Source organism: Dermochelys coriacea, chromosome 5 (genome assembly GCF_009764565.3).
Source record: "Dermochelys coriacea isolate rDerCor1 chromosome 5, rDerCor1.pri.v4, whole genome shotgun sequence".
NCBI classification, from domain to species: Eukaryota; Metazoa; Chordata; order Testudines; family Dermochelyidae; genus Dermochelys; species Dermochelys coriacea.
In genome coordinates, this window is record NC_050072.1 from 61,188,301 (window position 1) to 61,204,265 (window position 15,965).

Consider the following 15,965-nt stretch of genomic DNA (forward strand, 5'->3'; position numbering starts at 1 on the left):
GTGTGTTGCATTATTTTTAAACAATTTAAATTAATGTTCCTGTGCTATAGCTATCATTTGCCATGACATCACTGAATTTAGGCCTTCATTACTTATTTTAACAAGAATTTCCCCGAGTTCTGGGCTACACAGCTGAAATTTATATGAGTATTATGGATTTGGAAAAGCAAAAATTTGCTCTTATTACTGTGTAAAATACTGCTTGTGGACAAAGACAAACAAATTCTGGAATCAATCACAAAAAACACAGGCGTTTATCCCTTGAGATAAAAATTATAAATTGTAAAGTATACATTTATCACTAGACTTTCTCATCACATTCCAAATACAGAAAAACTATCCTTTTGAACAATTGACATTTTAAAATTCTGTAGTTTAAAAATATATTTCCCAATTATTTTACAATTTGTGTCAAAATTAACTTTAATGTATAGTCCATTATAAAGTAACACCAAAAATTGGAAAGTACAGACATTCTATATACGAATCTTATTACCTGTGTGCCAGCAGTGCCCTGAATGTCATCTGATTCAGTCCCAGATAATTTGTCAGCAAGACTGACCAATCCCAGTTCCATTCAGTAATGGCTGACTGTTGAGGTATGGGAAGAAGCTATTGTTAGTTATTAATCAGAGTTAATATGATCAGTAAATTAAAGCTCCAGCTGTGATAGACTAACTAAGAAGGAGGGGGATCTAGAACAAGGACTTAAACAGATGATATCAATCATGTCCATAGAAGAAGGTTTTTATTCCAATAAGACAGCAATTAATTTATAAATCCATTTGGGAATGTAGCCATTATTTATAAAAAGATAAATCAATTTTTTGAGTCGTTATTCTTCCAACTGTTAATGGCATTTTGCCCAGTCACTTTCTCTGAGAGCTTGACTCTATTTGAAAAGTAAAATAATTGGCAACTTTTTATGTATTGTAGCAATTTACATTTTCTACTGTCAGCAAAAAGTTTATCAAGAGAAAGAACTTGGTGTAGCTGGAATTCATGCTGTATCTTAATTAGTGCAAGATATTTTACTTGTCTATTGTTGTGTAAGGCATTGCAATCACCAGATGGTTATTATAAATACCTATAAATATAGACAATATGAACTCAAGTAAATGCCCTGTTGCTTATTTAATTAATAAAATCTACCCTACAATAACTGTATGCAGACAAATGATGTCATACAAGAATATTATGCTTACAAAGCAATACTTGTAGCTGTATAACATTAACATTATTAACTATAGTTCAGCCAGTAAGGAATAGTGACCATAATACAATTAAGTTCAATATACTTGGGGGAAGGATCGCTCCCAAAATTAGTATGGTGAAAGTAAATTTGGCTAGGAGTTTAAAAAAAAAATACGATGAAGCTAGTCAAAACTGGGGAAATTAAAATCCTTATGACTCTGAATGGAGGCTACTTTCCTATACAATAATAAATAGTAACAGGAATTATGTAAACCCCTAAACAAAAAAAGAAGAGGGAAGGTAAATACCCATATATATGTATATTAATATATATGGCTAAATGGCAAGGTTCAAGAACTTATTTAAGCCAAACAAGTCTCCTGTAGAAAATTGAAATCCAGCCCAAATTAAGCCAATAGGAAGTATTGTAATGTAAACTGAAGCAAGCAGAGTTTCCAACAAGATATTCAGGGTTCCCTATTCCCGCAGAACCTCTGGTGCTACTGGAGACAGTTGAATATACTCCAGGGTTCCTCCTCCACCCAGCTGCTTTAGTTCCCTCCCTGTCTCTCCGCCTTTCTTTTACCCCCTCCATCCTTCCTTCATGCACTCACACACAATAAAAGTCAGGGAGAGGGAAGGATAGACAAAGGAAGAATGGGAGAGAGGGGCAGGGAAAGTAAAAGAGAGTAAGTGAGTAAATGGGGAAGAAAGTGGATGGTGGAAGTGAATGTCTGATTAAGAATGAATGAGGAGGAAAAAGTCTATCAAGAATGAGATGAGAGATGGAAGGAGTTAATGAAGAGGGAGGAAAGAGAGTTAAAGAGGGAGGAGATCGAAGCAGGAAAGACAGTGCTCCAATGTTCTAACTGTAAACTCAAGTAGTCATTCATTCTACACACAGAACAACAAAAAAACAGAGGGAACATCGAACATAAGTGAAATTAGAAGGGCTAAAAAGAGGGGATTTGAAGAGCAAACAGAAAGAAAAAAAAACCAACCAAGAAACTTTGTAAATGTAATAGAAGGAGGAAGCCTGGGAGAGAATTGGTCAGTCTGGTGCTAAAGTAAAGGAGTAGTGTAGGAAGGTAAAATCACTAGAGATAAGCTAAATGATTTCTTTGAAGCAGCCTTCACAACAGATCCATTGAGGAGCTGCATGACCCGAGCCTTACTCTTATTCGGTAGCAAAGAAGAGGCACTGTTAGAGATTGAGATGTCAGGACAAAGTGATAAAATTCAGAGTAACAAATTGCTACAACTAGATGGAAAACATCAGGAGTTCTGAAGAAATGTAAAAATAAAGTGGCTGAATTGTGAACAGTAATTATGCGCTCTCTCTCAAATTAGCTACTAAACCAAAGGGCTGGAAGATAACAAATGCACATAATATTTAATTAAATTGCTATGGTTGATCCTGGGGTGTACAGAGCAGCGAACTTTATTTCAGGACCAGGTAAACTGGCTGAAATTATAATTAAAAAGAATTATTAAACCTCTTGATGAACATGATATGATGGGGACAACGTAGCATGGCTTCAGAAAAAGAAATTCATGCCTTCTAATCTACCATAATTCTTTGCATATGTCAACAAGATAGCAAATAAGAGACAACCTGTTGATATAGTTTATTAGTTCTTGTTATGGACTTTTTTGAAGGCAGTTTAAAAGACCATTAAACAGCCTTTGAAAAAATCCATAACAAGAACTTATATTAAGAAAACCAAGTAGTCGTGGGGTCAGAAGAAAAGTATTGTCTTGTATTAGAAACTGGCTATAACACAGAAAACAAAGAGTGAAAACAAATTATAAAATTTCATAATGGCAAAAAGATAACAGGGCGTGGCTCCAAAGTCTGTCCTAAACCACTGTTGTTCAGTGATGTGGTAAAATAGGTGAATAGAGAGTGAGGTGGCAAAGCTTACAAATGACACAAAATCAGTTGGGTTACTCAAGACTAAAGAAGCTGCCAGGAAAAACCTAAGGCAGCAGATGAAATTCAGTGTTGACAAATGTAAAGTAATGCACATTGTAAGGAATAATTTGAACTATTCATACATATTTCTGTGTTCTATTTTAACTGTAGCCCCGAAGGAAAAAGACCTGACAGTCATTGTGGACAACTCAATGTAGTCGTCTGCTCAATGTAGAAACAGAAGGGGTACAGCAATCGATGTTGAAAATGTTAAGAGGTTAAAAAAAAACTACAACAAGAATTGTATATGAAGGGAGAATGAAAAGTTTGGAACTGCTTTGTTTAGAGAAAACAAAAAAAGAGGGGACATGACATAGGTATATAAAATAATGAATGGTAAAAATAGGGCCCCTATATGTTTTGTGATTCCACAGCCATAGAACTTGCTGCAAAATCTATCCTTTTTTGAAGATGCTGAACAATTCAGCATTTTTGCATGAGAATCCCATATTGTTGCAGGCAGGTACCAGACATTTTGTTTTCTGTCTCCTTGCCCAATCAATTCCACCCTGCAGGAGAATTAACTGGGGAACAGAGGCTTATGGGGCTGGAGTGTGGAGTCCATTCACCTGAAGAACACAGTGAAAATATTGACACATTTTTCATTTATATTTATTTTTAATATGGGCCGTAGTCAAAAGTACTGATAGAAAACAAATTTGTCAATAAATATTTTTGTAAAGGATTATTTTCTATGATAATTTTCCCCCAATATATTCCTTAGGTAGCCTAGCTCCATGAATATAGGCTATCTTGTTGTTCAAGAGACCCGTCTCCAAAACTCTCTCCCCGATGAGTGCTAGGAAGCGGGAGCCTGTAACCAGCTTAAGAAGCTCATCCCTGCCAATACTCTCCAGGCAGGCCAGCATACCCTTCTGGTTCACCCACTTCCTGGCTTATTTAGGCTAATCCAAACCCAGTGGTAATGGACCGTGCGGGAGGGAAGGGATTGTAAATGAAGAGAATTTTACGGGAACAGAGTAAGTTAACAGTGCTGCAGAATTCAGCTGCTCTTGTTCCTGAATTTAGTGCCACTATGCCATGGAATACACAGAATCCTGAATAAACACGAAGCTGGCACTCCTATTTATGCTCTCATAATAGAAGAACTAAGGCACAGTCTTTGGAATTGAAAGGCAACGAGTATAAAACTGATAGAAGGAAATACTCTTACACAATGCATAATTGGCTCACTGACAAAAGATACTGTGAAGGCCAGAGGCTTAGTGGGATTCAAACAAGGATTCAACATTTATGTGGGTAATGAAAACATATATATACTTAAATTATATATGGTAAAAATAAAGAAACAGATCAGAGATTTATAAACTCTCATGCTTCAGGAGAGAGGACAACCACTGACTGATGGGGATAAGAAGAAATTTAGGCAGAATAATTGTCAATTCTGAGTTTTCTTGTACTGTCCTCTGAAGAATCTAGTAGTAGCTACTGTCAGAGACCAGATAATGGACTAGACTGACCATTGGTCTATTCCAGTATGGCAGTTTCTATATTCATGTGTTAAAAGTACATTTTTAAGGAAATAAAATAAGGTAACTTCTTTAATAGTAAAATTAATTTCAGGAAGCAAGTTGATTTACTGACTAATAGGTTTGACACATGATACTTTAAGGTCTATAGTCCATTAATTATTTTTATTTAAATGCTCGGACAGTTTTCCAAGTTCTGATAAACAGATTTTATGCTAAAATTTCTGGAATCCAACACAATCCCAATATGAACTATCTCTTGTCACCTGCTGATTAATGGAGTATTGCAACTCGGTCATATAGCAAAAGAATTCTGCCCTGAGTTGTCAGTATTTGAAGGTCTTATTCTACTCACTATTAATGAATGTAGGCAAGAACTGTAACAGGCATGATAAAAATATTATCTGCGTTCCAAATTTGGACACCATTTAATTTTTTTCCCAGTTGTCTAAGACAAGTAATTCCTCCCTTGCATCCTCTTCATTTAGGATATTTACAAAGGAACTTGTGGAACGAGAACGAGCAATACAGGCTTAAAACTAGTTCAACTGGGGTCAAGAGTCTCAAATTAGTATTCATCTCCATCAGTCACACCATTAACACTTTCACTGAAATACATCACATGGATTAAATATCTATTAAACAATATTTAGAAAATGGCATATACAGTGAAACTCATCTTTAGCCATCACTAAAGAGAGCAGAGGTGATATCTTTACCGAAATACCAAACAAATTTGTACTGAAAAAAGATAAGGGGTTGTCTAGAGGAAGAAGTTTAGTGCGTACTTCAGTGTAACAGTTTAAAAGATCAGCATTTATATTACCATTTGAAATTGTGGGGGTGCCTAAAGGGATTAAGAAGATTGGCAAAGTCTCCTAATAAATTTTTCAAAAATGCCTATGTGATCTAGGCACATAAATCCCATTTTAAAAGTGACTTTTGAGATTTGTACCCTAAGTGACCTTCTCAGACTTAGGGATTTTTGATGATTTTACCTTAGATCTAATTAAAAAAAACCAAAAACAAAACCCTGCTGACCTGGCAAGGTACTAGTTTCTGGAATTGGATATCTTAACATTTTACCTGATTAGCCTAATATGAACATTGGAAATACATACTTTTCTCTTTTTTTTTCTATTTAATCTATATATTTCCAATGCAACCATTACTATAGTGTCTCGCATTTTTGACAATGACTGTCATCAGGTAGTGTGTTCTATGGATGTTTTTTCATCATTTCTCCCAAATATGCACTTCAAGCTTTGCCACTGTCTTCAGCAGAGAGATGCAGTCCATTGCATCAAGATAATGAAAAATCATCCATAAAAATGTACTTCCCGTGTTCATACTGAAGTAATGTAGTTATAGGTGAAAGAATACAAACTCCTCAAGTACATGAGATCCACATCACAGCAACAATACAGATAAAAGAACGGGGCGGGGGGGAGGGGAAATGTGTCAATGACAACCTCCTTGCATTATACAAATGGGTTAGAATTGTCAGCACTTTAGAGGCAGCAAGCACCCAAGCAATTTTATGAAGTTTGTGCCTATGCCAATTAGTTAATTATCATGATTTCAACACCTACCATCACTGTCATCATAGTTTCATGGAGTTAAAGGCCAGAAGTGACCATTAGATCATCTAGTCTGACCTCCTGTATATCACAGGCCACTAAGTTTCACCCAGTTACCCCTGTATTAAGGACAATAACTTGTGTTTGGCTGAAGAAAATTTTTCAGAAAGATATTCAGTCTTGATCTGAAGACTTCAAGAAATGGAGAATCCACCACTTCCTGGGATAGCTTGTTTCAACAGTTGATCATCCCCACTGTTAAAAATGTTTGCCTTTTCTTTCCAATTTGAATTTGTCTGGCTTCATCTTCCAGCCATAGGTTATTGTTTGGCCTTCCTCCACTAGATTAAACAGCCCTTTAGTATCTGTTATTTTCTCCTCGTAAAGTTACTTGTATGCTGTAATCAAGTCAACTCAATCTTCTTTTTGAATAGGTAAACAGATTGAAAGGCATTTTTTCCACCCTTCAAATAATTTTTGTCTCTCTTATTTTGCACCCTTTCCAATTTTTCAACATCCTTTTAAAAATGTGAACATCAGAACTGCACACAAAATTCCAGTGTCGATTTCAGCAATGCCACATCCGGAAGTAAAATAATCTCCCTAACCCTATTCACTACTCCCTTGTTTATACAGACAAGGATCACATTAGCTCTTTTTACCACAACGTTACAGTTGAGAAATCATGTTGAGTTGCTTGTCCACTAATTCCTAAATTATTTTCAGAGTCACTGCTTTCCAGGACTGCCTCATTGTGTAGGTATGACCTGCATTCCTTATATTATAATATGTGATATTTTCATTGATAGGACTTGAAAATTTCAAAAACTTTCACTAACCTGATCAAACACATTTGCACAATATTGACGATGCACCTGGAAAGGATTGAAAACAGGCTGCTCTTGTGCACTCCTCAATGTCAAATGTGAATGTTCAATGGGCATTACATCCTCTTCAGAAGAATTCCCACAAGACAGCAGCTCTTTCAAATAATCCTTTTAAGAAGAAATACAAGTTAATGAGTACCACCTATCCTTGATAGCAATAGTCTGGTCAAATTCCACATATAAATTTAGCTAGTCTCTTTGCCCAGACAGATTATTATCAGATCTCTCCCTCCTCTCCGCACTCTCTTCTTCCTGCCCCACTGGGCTCCAGTCAGGTCCAGAGCATCTGACAGAAGCATTTGCATGTAAATGAGGATTTAGTACAGGGAAAAGGAACTCCAGAGGGTAGGAGTATGGACCCCAAACAAAAAGATTAATAATACTGATGGGAGGAATAGTCAGGTAGATGATACGAATAGTGAAAGGATTATATTTAATCTGTCTAGGAAATATTCTGAAGTCAGGTGAGATGTTTGTACACTAATGCAAGAAGCCTGGGCAACAAAATAGTGGAACTAGTATTATTGGTGCAGGATGCAAAACCAAATAGTATAAAGATAACAGAAATATGGTGGAATTGCAGTTGTGACTGGAATAGAGGTATTGATGGATATACCTCAAGAGAGAAAAAAATAAAGGTAAATGTGGTGTGGTACCACTTTACACCAATGATGTGGTACCACTGTACACCAATGATGTGGTACAGTAAGGAAATCAGAAGCATTGTACCTCAATGATGTGACAGACACAAGAAATAAGAAGTGATAGCATTAGCATGGATAAAACAGAATCAGTTTGTCTCAAAATCACTTTGGAGAAAGATTGTATAAGAGATTCTATTAAGGTAGTGTTAGGGGTCTGCTCTAGACCCTTCTCCTCCTCCAAGGGTGGAATCTGGAAATGGACAGAGATCTCTTTGATGAGAGAGATAAATACTATCAAAAATTGTGTCATTATGGAAGACTAACTTCCTAGATATAGACTGGAGAACAAATATTACTAATAATGGTATGACCCAGTTATTCCTGGATGCCAGCAGACATGTCTTCAAATAGTAATGAACCAACAAGAGGTGATGCTTTTTTAGATTTGGCTTGGATAAGTAATGAAGACATTATAAACATTCTATTTGTAGAAAATAACCTTGAATGGAATGATCAGGTGTCGATTCTATTGAAATTAAATGGAAGGATAAATAAAAAACTGGTTGGTAACTAAAGTGTTTAATTTCAAAAGGGCAAATGTTGAGAAATTAAGGGAACCAGTTTGTGAAGTAAACTAGACTGATGATCTCAAGGCCTTAAACATGGAGGAGGCTTGAAATTAAGTTAAAGGTGCAGAAACTATCTGGAATTTGCATCCCAAGCATGTAGGAATGGACTCCAGCATTTACTAAATGAATAACCACTTCAAAAAGGATATTAGGAAAGGATATTAAGCAAAATCCTAAAAAGAAAGGGACTGATCAGCAAAGAAAGCTATACGTTGGAGGTCAGAAAGTGTAGGGATAAAATAAGAATTGCCAAAGTCAAGCTGAGTTATACCTTGCAACAGAAATTAAAACAAATAGTAAAAAACTCTTTAGCCATATAAATAAAAAGAAGTGGGCAGCCACTATGCAATGAGGATGGATGAGAAATTAAGGATAATCTAGCTATAATATCGATAATAAGACTGCAAAACTAAATTAATATTTTGCCTCAGTTTTCAATAAGGATGCTAATGTTGAACATGGGGGAAAAGGCAAGATGGTTAATGGGAATGAGTGTATAGAAATTACCACATTCAAGATGGAAGCAAAACTAAAAAATAATTTAATGTACTCAGATTGGGAGGGGTAGCAGGGGAGTGGATAAACTGCATCCCAGAATACTGAAAGAACTGTCATATAAAATTGCAAGTCTGATACCAAAGATTTTCAATTTATCTGTTAACTGGAGGTGGAATGGTATGACTGGAGAATAGAAAATATAGTATCTATATTTAAGAAAGAAGGAAAAAATAAACCAGTCAACTACGAACCTGCTAGTCTGACCTCAATAGTATGCAAGGTTTTAGAACACATTTTAAAGAAAAGAATAACTAAAGACATGAAGGTAAATGGAAAATGAGATAAAATGCAACATACGTTTACCAGCGGTGGATCATGCCAGTCTAAGCTGATATCCTTCTTTATAAGATAACTAATGTTTTTAGACCAGCTAAAATGGTACATCTAATCTATCTGGACTTCAGTAAAGCATTTGATATGGTAACACACAGGAAATCATTAGTCAAACTGGAGAAGCTGGGGATTAGTACAGGAATTGTAAGGTACTAGTTAATGGGGAAGCAACTATAGGTTGTGCTAATAGGAAAACTATTGGTCAGGAGGGAGGTTACTAGTGGAGTTCCTCATGGATCGATTTTCAGGCAAATCTTATTTTTACTTAATGACCTTAATGACATTACTTAATGACCTTGACACAAAAGGTAGGAGAGTGCTAATGAAATGTTCTGATGAAACAACATTGGGAGGCATCATCAATACAGAGGAGGATCGAATATTCTACTAGAAGAATTGGATGACCTTGAGGACTGGAATAATACAAATGGGATGAAATTTAATAGTCCAAAGTGAAAGATTGTGTACTTACAGACTATAAGACTTTTTTGCTATAAGCTGTGGGCTCATCAGTTGGAAATGACAGAGGAGGGAAAAGACCTGGGTATATTAGTGAAAATATCACTAATGTGATACAGGTTAGACTCAAACTGGCTTACTTGTGGCTTACTTATAACTAGTGATGCGACCCCCGAGCATGCTCTAATAAATTTGTTAGTCTCTAAGGTGCCACAAGTACTCCTTTTCTTTTTGCGAATACAGACTAACACGGCTGCTATTCTGAAACCTGTCAAACTGGCTTGTATAGCCTGGCAATTAGGTGTTGCGTGACATGCAAATTTCATAAGTATTCAAAGTTGTAAAACATCCTGCCTCCTCTTTCTTCATTTCTCTCTTTCCAACAATCAGTGCAGTCACAGAAACAGTCCCTATTTCTCTCATTAGTTTACAACAGTTAGACTTACATATATTAATGTGTTAAAGTTAATTAGTGCTTGTTTTTGACAATTTTTAAATCAATTCTTGTTAGTCCAAACTGTGGGGGAACTTTTGTTGCCTGGCATAATGGATGAAGTCAAGAAGACAGGCATCAGAAAATACACCTCTTGCTCTAATAAGATGTTCATCTTGAAAAAGTGTGTGTATAAACTCTTGGAGAGCAGTAGTGGAGCCATTACCAATGAAAGAACAGTTTCTCATAAGTAACTTTCTTTTCTTCGCCACCCAAATGTGAAGAATATGTGGATATTGATTTTATAGACAGTGTCTGTCCATGGAATTGATGTAAACATTGATGACTATTCTATTTACATAAATAAGGAGACACTGCACCTCCATCTTGTCAATGAGTTAACTCTATACACCTTTCTACTGAACCTGTTTAGTTCCAGATATAGGAATGGGCTTCTTCAAGAAGCAAGAAAACTTTTACACTGTGACCCAGGTTCTCAAGTACACTTTACCTCTGCTCAACACCTCTGAGTGAGGGAAAAGGGGGTGCATAGGCAACTCTTGAATTCATTTTGCAAGTTCCCTACCCCCAGGTTGGCTATGGGCCAATTTAATCCCCACCACAAATTGGAGCAGTCTGAAGGCTGTTCTAATGCACTTCTCATGTCTGAGCTGTTGGGAAGTGTTGTTACACACTGGCTCTATGCCAGCCAGAGATTCTCCCATGCTCAGGGAGTCCTTAGTTGAAACTTTCTGGCCCTTCTGGGTATTTCCACACTGCATCTTGGAGCAAGCCTCCCAGCTCAGGTCCACGACTTGCGTTTGAGGGGCTCATGCTAGCATGCTAAAAACAGCTGTGTAGATGTTGCTTTGACATTGCCCATCACGCTTGAGTCCCTGAGCTCCAGCCACAATTCTACAAAGCTATTTTTACAGCGGAAACTCAAGTCTGTGAACCCAGACTGGAAGGCTCCTGTCCAGATGCAGTGAAGACATACCCTTTGTGTCATCAGAGCAAAGCATACAGGCTTCAGTGGGGGCTAGAATCTGTCACATTGACTTTAGAATAGCCTAAAATTCTGTTTTCCATGGAAATGAGTTACTTGGCATAGATGAAAAGAATGGTCTTTGACATTATTAGGATATCATTATGAGGGAAGGACATCTCAAATTGTTTCCTGCAAGATTAAGGATTCTCTTTTGGAGACAAAGGATGCTGATACTTTTTGAAGTCTCTAAATATGATACAATCAGAAGTGAAAACTGGTATTAACATGGAGCTTTTGGCTCCAGTAAATCACCCATTTATTCTCAACTTCCAAAAATGATTGTTACTTATTACCTGATGTCATAAAATGACCAAGTTACAGTGAAAGGCTATGACCATTATTTATGGGTTATTTGCATAAATTTAACTAGGCCTTTTGCATATGTTAAACAATACCCTCAAGTAAGCAGTATTACAATTAGAGCTTTCAACTGTGGGATCCCTTGATTTCTCAATAGAGGGCACTCAACTTTGGAACTTGCTTTCCCTGTGGTGAGCATCAGAACATGACGTAAGACCTATCTTTTTACAAAGGTATTTTCTTGTGTTGGAAAGAATGGTGGAGATATATTTTGAGATAGAAATTTCATCAACAATGGTAAATTTGTTATTTTAAGTATTGTTTTATTACTGCATTTCAGCTAAGAGACTAAGAAATGAGCATGTTTCATAAATGTAAATATAAATACGAATAAAACCAAATTTGCAAGTACATAATGTATGTTCTCACCAACTGTGACTGTGTGTGAAACAATAATGTGAACAGAACATTCTTGACTCATATGCAGTGTTGTTGTAGCAGTGTTGATTGCAGGATATTAGTGAGACAAGGTGGGTGAGGTAATATCTTGTATTGGACCAACTTCTGCTAGTATGAGAGACAAATTTTTGAGCCTACACAGAGCTCTTCTTCTTAAGAGTTCTGTGCAAGTCTGAAAGGTTGTCTGTCTTTCACCAACAGAAGTAGGTCCAATAAAAGATACTACCTCACCTTGTATCTCTATTGTTGACTCAGTCTATGAGAGGCTGTCTTCTTTGGAAGCTACCAGATGACAATTTCTATTTATTTATTTATATTATTTTGATGAATACATAACTTCGGTACCACAGCTCCACAAAATCTATTATAAATTTCAATAACTTTGTGGTGCTGATTTCACAAAGTAAAGCTACTAAAAATCACCATCCCATTTTCTCCATTCTTTGGAATGATTACTCTGAGCAGCCACTTACTGATTTGTCATGTAAGCTTTTGTTCACATCACAAATGTTAAACTAGTTATGGAAAGCAGTGTTTAAAAGTGCTTAGCATGATTTTGTGCCAAAAACTATACATTTTTAGTGGTTTCACAGCCACGTTGAAGAAATCTGTTTGAGCCTTGCCAGGGTCTTGAGTATGGCCCCTTTGAAAATGTTTTCACTTAAAGATGTCGTATAGATGTACTCTTCACTTTGTTGTTTAAACTGTTGAGTAGTGTTGAGAGATGTTACTAAACAGATACTGTGTTCTACTCCAAATAAGGCAAAATTTCCATGATTTCTGTATATATGCGTACTTTTATACAGACATACATCATAGCTAACATTTACAAAAACAGATGCACAAAGTTGGGCTCCAAAGTCCATACTTAGGCAACTAAACAACTGACTTGATTTTCTGAAGTGATGAGTGACCAGCTGCTCTGATTGACATAACATGGACTTAAGTGCCTAATTGTGGATTTAGGAGCCTGACTGTAGGCAGTCAATTTTGAAAATCTTGGCCTATCCCTAAATTTACAGTATCATGCATTCTGTTATTTGCACTTGGTTTTACTTTAAATATATATAAATAATGCTTTTTTAAAAATTACATAAATTCATGTACATCTGTAGTATCATTAAGGTTGCCAACCCTCCTGGTTTTGCCGGAAGTCTCCCGGAATCAGGCTCTATATCCCAGAGGCTACTGAAGCCAAACCAGGAGATTTTAGTTGCTAAAAGTCCGGCGGCGCAGCAAGGCTAAGGCAGGCTCCCTGCCTGCCTTAGTTCTGCACAGCTTCTGGAAGCAGCTGGCATGTCATTGTGGCCCCTGGGAGGAGCAGCGGGTCTCTGTGCACTGCCCCCGCCCTGAACGCTGACTCTGCAGCTCCCATTGGCCGGGAACTGTGGCCAATAGGAGCTGTGGGGCAGTGCCTGCAGGCAAGGACAGCGCACAGAGAGCCCCTGGCCCCTCCGCCTAGGAGCTGCTGCCAGAGGGATGTGCTGGTCGCTTTCAGGAGCCACCCGAAGTAAGCTCCACCTGGCCAGAAACCACCCCACACTTCCTCCCACACCCAAACTCCCTCCCAGAGCCTACATCCTCTCCTGCACACAATCTCCCTCCTGGAGCCTGCACCCCGCACCTCCTCCTGCACCCAAACTCCCACCCCAACCTGCTGAAAGTGAGTGAGGCTGGGGGAAGAGCGAGCAATGGTGGGAGGGGGGATGGCAGGGTCTTTTTTTTGGGAACCTTAAAAATGGTAACCCTAAATATCAGAAATCATGAGAGACTCCTTTCTTGTCTAGATTCTATGGGATGCAATACACAATTGAATTTGTTTCCAAATGGTTAGCATAGATGCTCTTCTATTAATATTAAAAGTGATTTAACTACAAAGGGTTATACAGATTGTATCAGTCTTTCATCTCAATGAATTTACTTCACCCCTACAGCTGTAGGGTGTGTTTGTTGTTTTGTTTTTTTTAAAATCAGCAGAATTGACTTATGATGTTTAATTCTACTTCCTGTAGGAGTCAGATTTTCAATAGCATGATGATTTTCTTACTATGTTCTAACTCCTAAAATAAATCTGTGGTCTACACAATATAAATCTGAAGCAAGTTTATGAGCCATGCTATTGTTAAAGTACCTAAATAAAATCTATATTGTTTCCTGTAAAGTAATCTTTACTATACAAATGCAGAAAAGCCTGAACTGAATAGGTTCTATTACAATGCAATATTGAGTTTGGTATTGACTTTAAGAAGCATTATCACCTCCTTGACTAACCCTTAGCTGCCAGCAGACGCTGCCTCAGGCCAGTACACACTTAATTGCTCGGTAAAAAGGCCGTTTCCCTACCTCATTGAGCCGGATGATGTGATAAATTTGCCTCAGGTACTTGCTGCCACCTGGTTTGTGGCAGATATCCAGGACCATCATGTTTATTTTCTGCTCAGTCAATTCAAATGCAATACCTTCCTTCTCTAACCCTGCACCTTCTTCTACTGAAATAAAGGCACTAAAATAAAGAAAGCATACAAATATTACTATTGTAAAGTAATAGACATTGTTAAACCACAAAATCTTAATATAAAGTGTTAATGTAAGTCTATATATAATTTGTAAAGATTTGGATTGCACACAAAATGATGCTGTTTAGATACATCTCTGAAGTTTTTATAAAATTATAATAAAAACACTATGTTAAGCACTTGAAAGACTATTAAAACTATAAGCATTTTGTTGCCTCTATATTCTTATCTATAAAGTATTTTCACATTAGTGCAATTGTTGAAATTGCTGTAATCAGAAGGATGAAAATATAAAACATTTTAAAGAACATGTAAGAATTCTTTTTCTATTTTCTCTTAGCATTAAAAAAGTATTTTTGCTACTAAAAACAGCATTAGCATTCAATTTTTTGCACAGGTTTCAGAGTAGCAGCCGTGTTAGTCTGTATTTGCAAAAAGAAAAGGAGTACTTGTGGCACCTTAGAGACTAACAAATGTATTTGAGCATAAGCTTTCGTGAGCTACAGCTGAGCTGTAGCACATTTTTCTTTGCCTGTGATTGCTTATATTAAAGACTAATTAAATGTCAGACAGATAGCCATTACACTGAGTATAAGTTGGAAAATTTAAATCTTAGGCTGTTTTTCACTGGTTATTCATAGGAAGCCTTTTGCCACTTGTTGGTTTTATTTATTTATTTTTAACCTAGTACTTACTTCCTGTTCTTCTCTGCCATATGATCCCCAAAACTAGTAACTATGATTATTTGACTACTTTCCCTTTTACTTTTCCTCTGTAAGAAACATAAACTAATAATGTGCTCATTAGGTATCTAGTGAGAAACTGTTGAAATGCATCTTTATCTACTATAAGAACCATCTATCTCAGAAGACTTAAATACTGGGGTTTGCAGCACAAATATAACTTGACAAGCAGCTATCACAGTGATGGACACATTAGACCTTTACTGACCACATCATGCTTGCTACATTCATTACTGTAGTCGTACTAAGATCCACAACATAAGCATTCTGTTTTCAAAATTTTATTCAGACTCATAAACAACGATGTGGTGCATATAGCTGTAAATTGCAGTTTACTGTTAAAAATATGCCATGATTACAAAATAAGTTCTGCTGAAAGTTGCTGTTGATCTGAAGGCTCACTTAAATGCTACACAGCTGCTGGACATTAATGCTGATATTGCTTCCATATTCAGCTTCAGAACTTCTTACAGAGTAAATAGTTTGAAAATATAAACTATAATTTTGTTCTTTGCTGAATAGAAGTAAATGATACTATGTTATCATGGCATATTTTATAAAAAAAGTTTAAAAAGAAATTGATCATTAGAATTAAAGCATATTTTACAGCTGGTCTTTTGATGCTGTGTATAGACACAAACTGAATTTCTTGTCAAGCTTCTTAGAGGTTGACATTGAAAAAGTTGAGGCCCTCTGACAAAGGAGCGTATCAGTGTC

The 15,965-nt window shown here is 36.7% G+C and overlaps 1 protein-coding gene across 9 annotated transcripts in view; it reads right to left on the minus strand.

Annotated features, from left to right (window-relative positions):
* KIAA0825 (KIAA0825 ortholog) overlaps positions 1 to 15,965 on the minus strand; it is a 423,444-nt gene that overhangs the window by 182,588 nt on the left and 224,891 nt on the right. For all 9 annotated transcript variants that reach the window (XM_043514581.1, XM_038403489.2, XM_043514582.1 and 6 more), the window contains 3 exons: positions 14,333 to 14,492; positions 7,079 to 7,234; positions 497 to 591 (listed from right to left, as the gene is read on the minus strand). In XM_043514581.1, the coding sequence (XP_043370516.1) occupies positions 497 to 591; positions 7,079 to 7,234; positions 14,333 to 14,492 (411 nt within the window). The remainder of the gene's footprint in view (positions 1 to 496; positions 592 to 7,078; positions 7,235 to 14,332; positions 14,493 to 15,965) is intronic.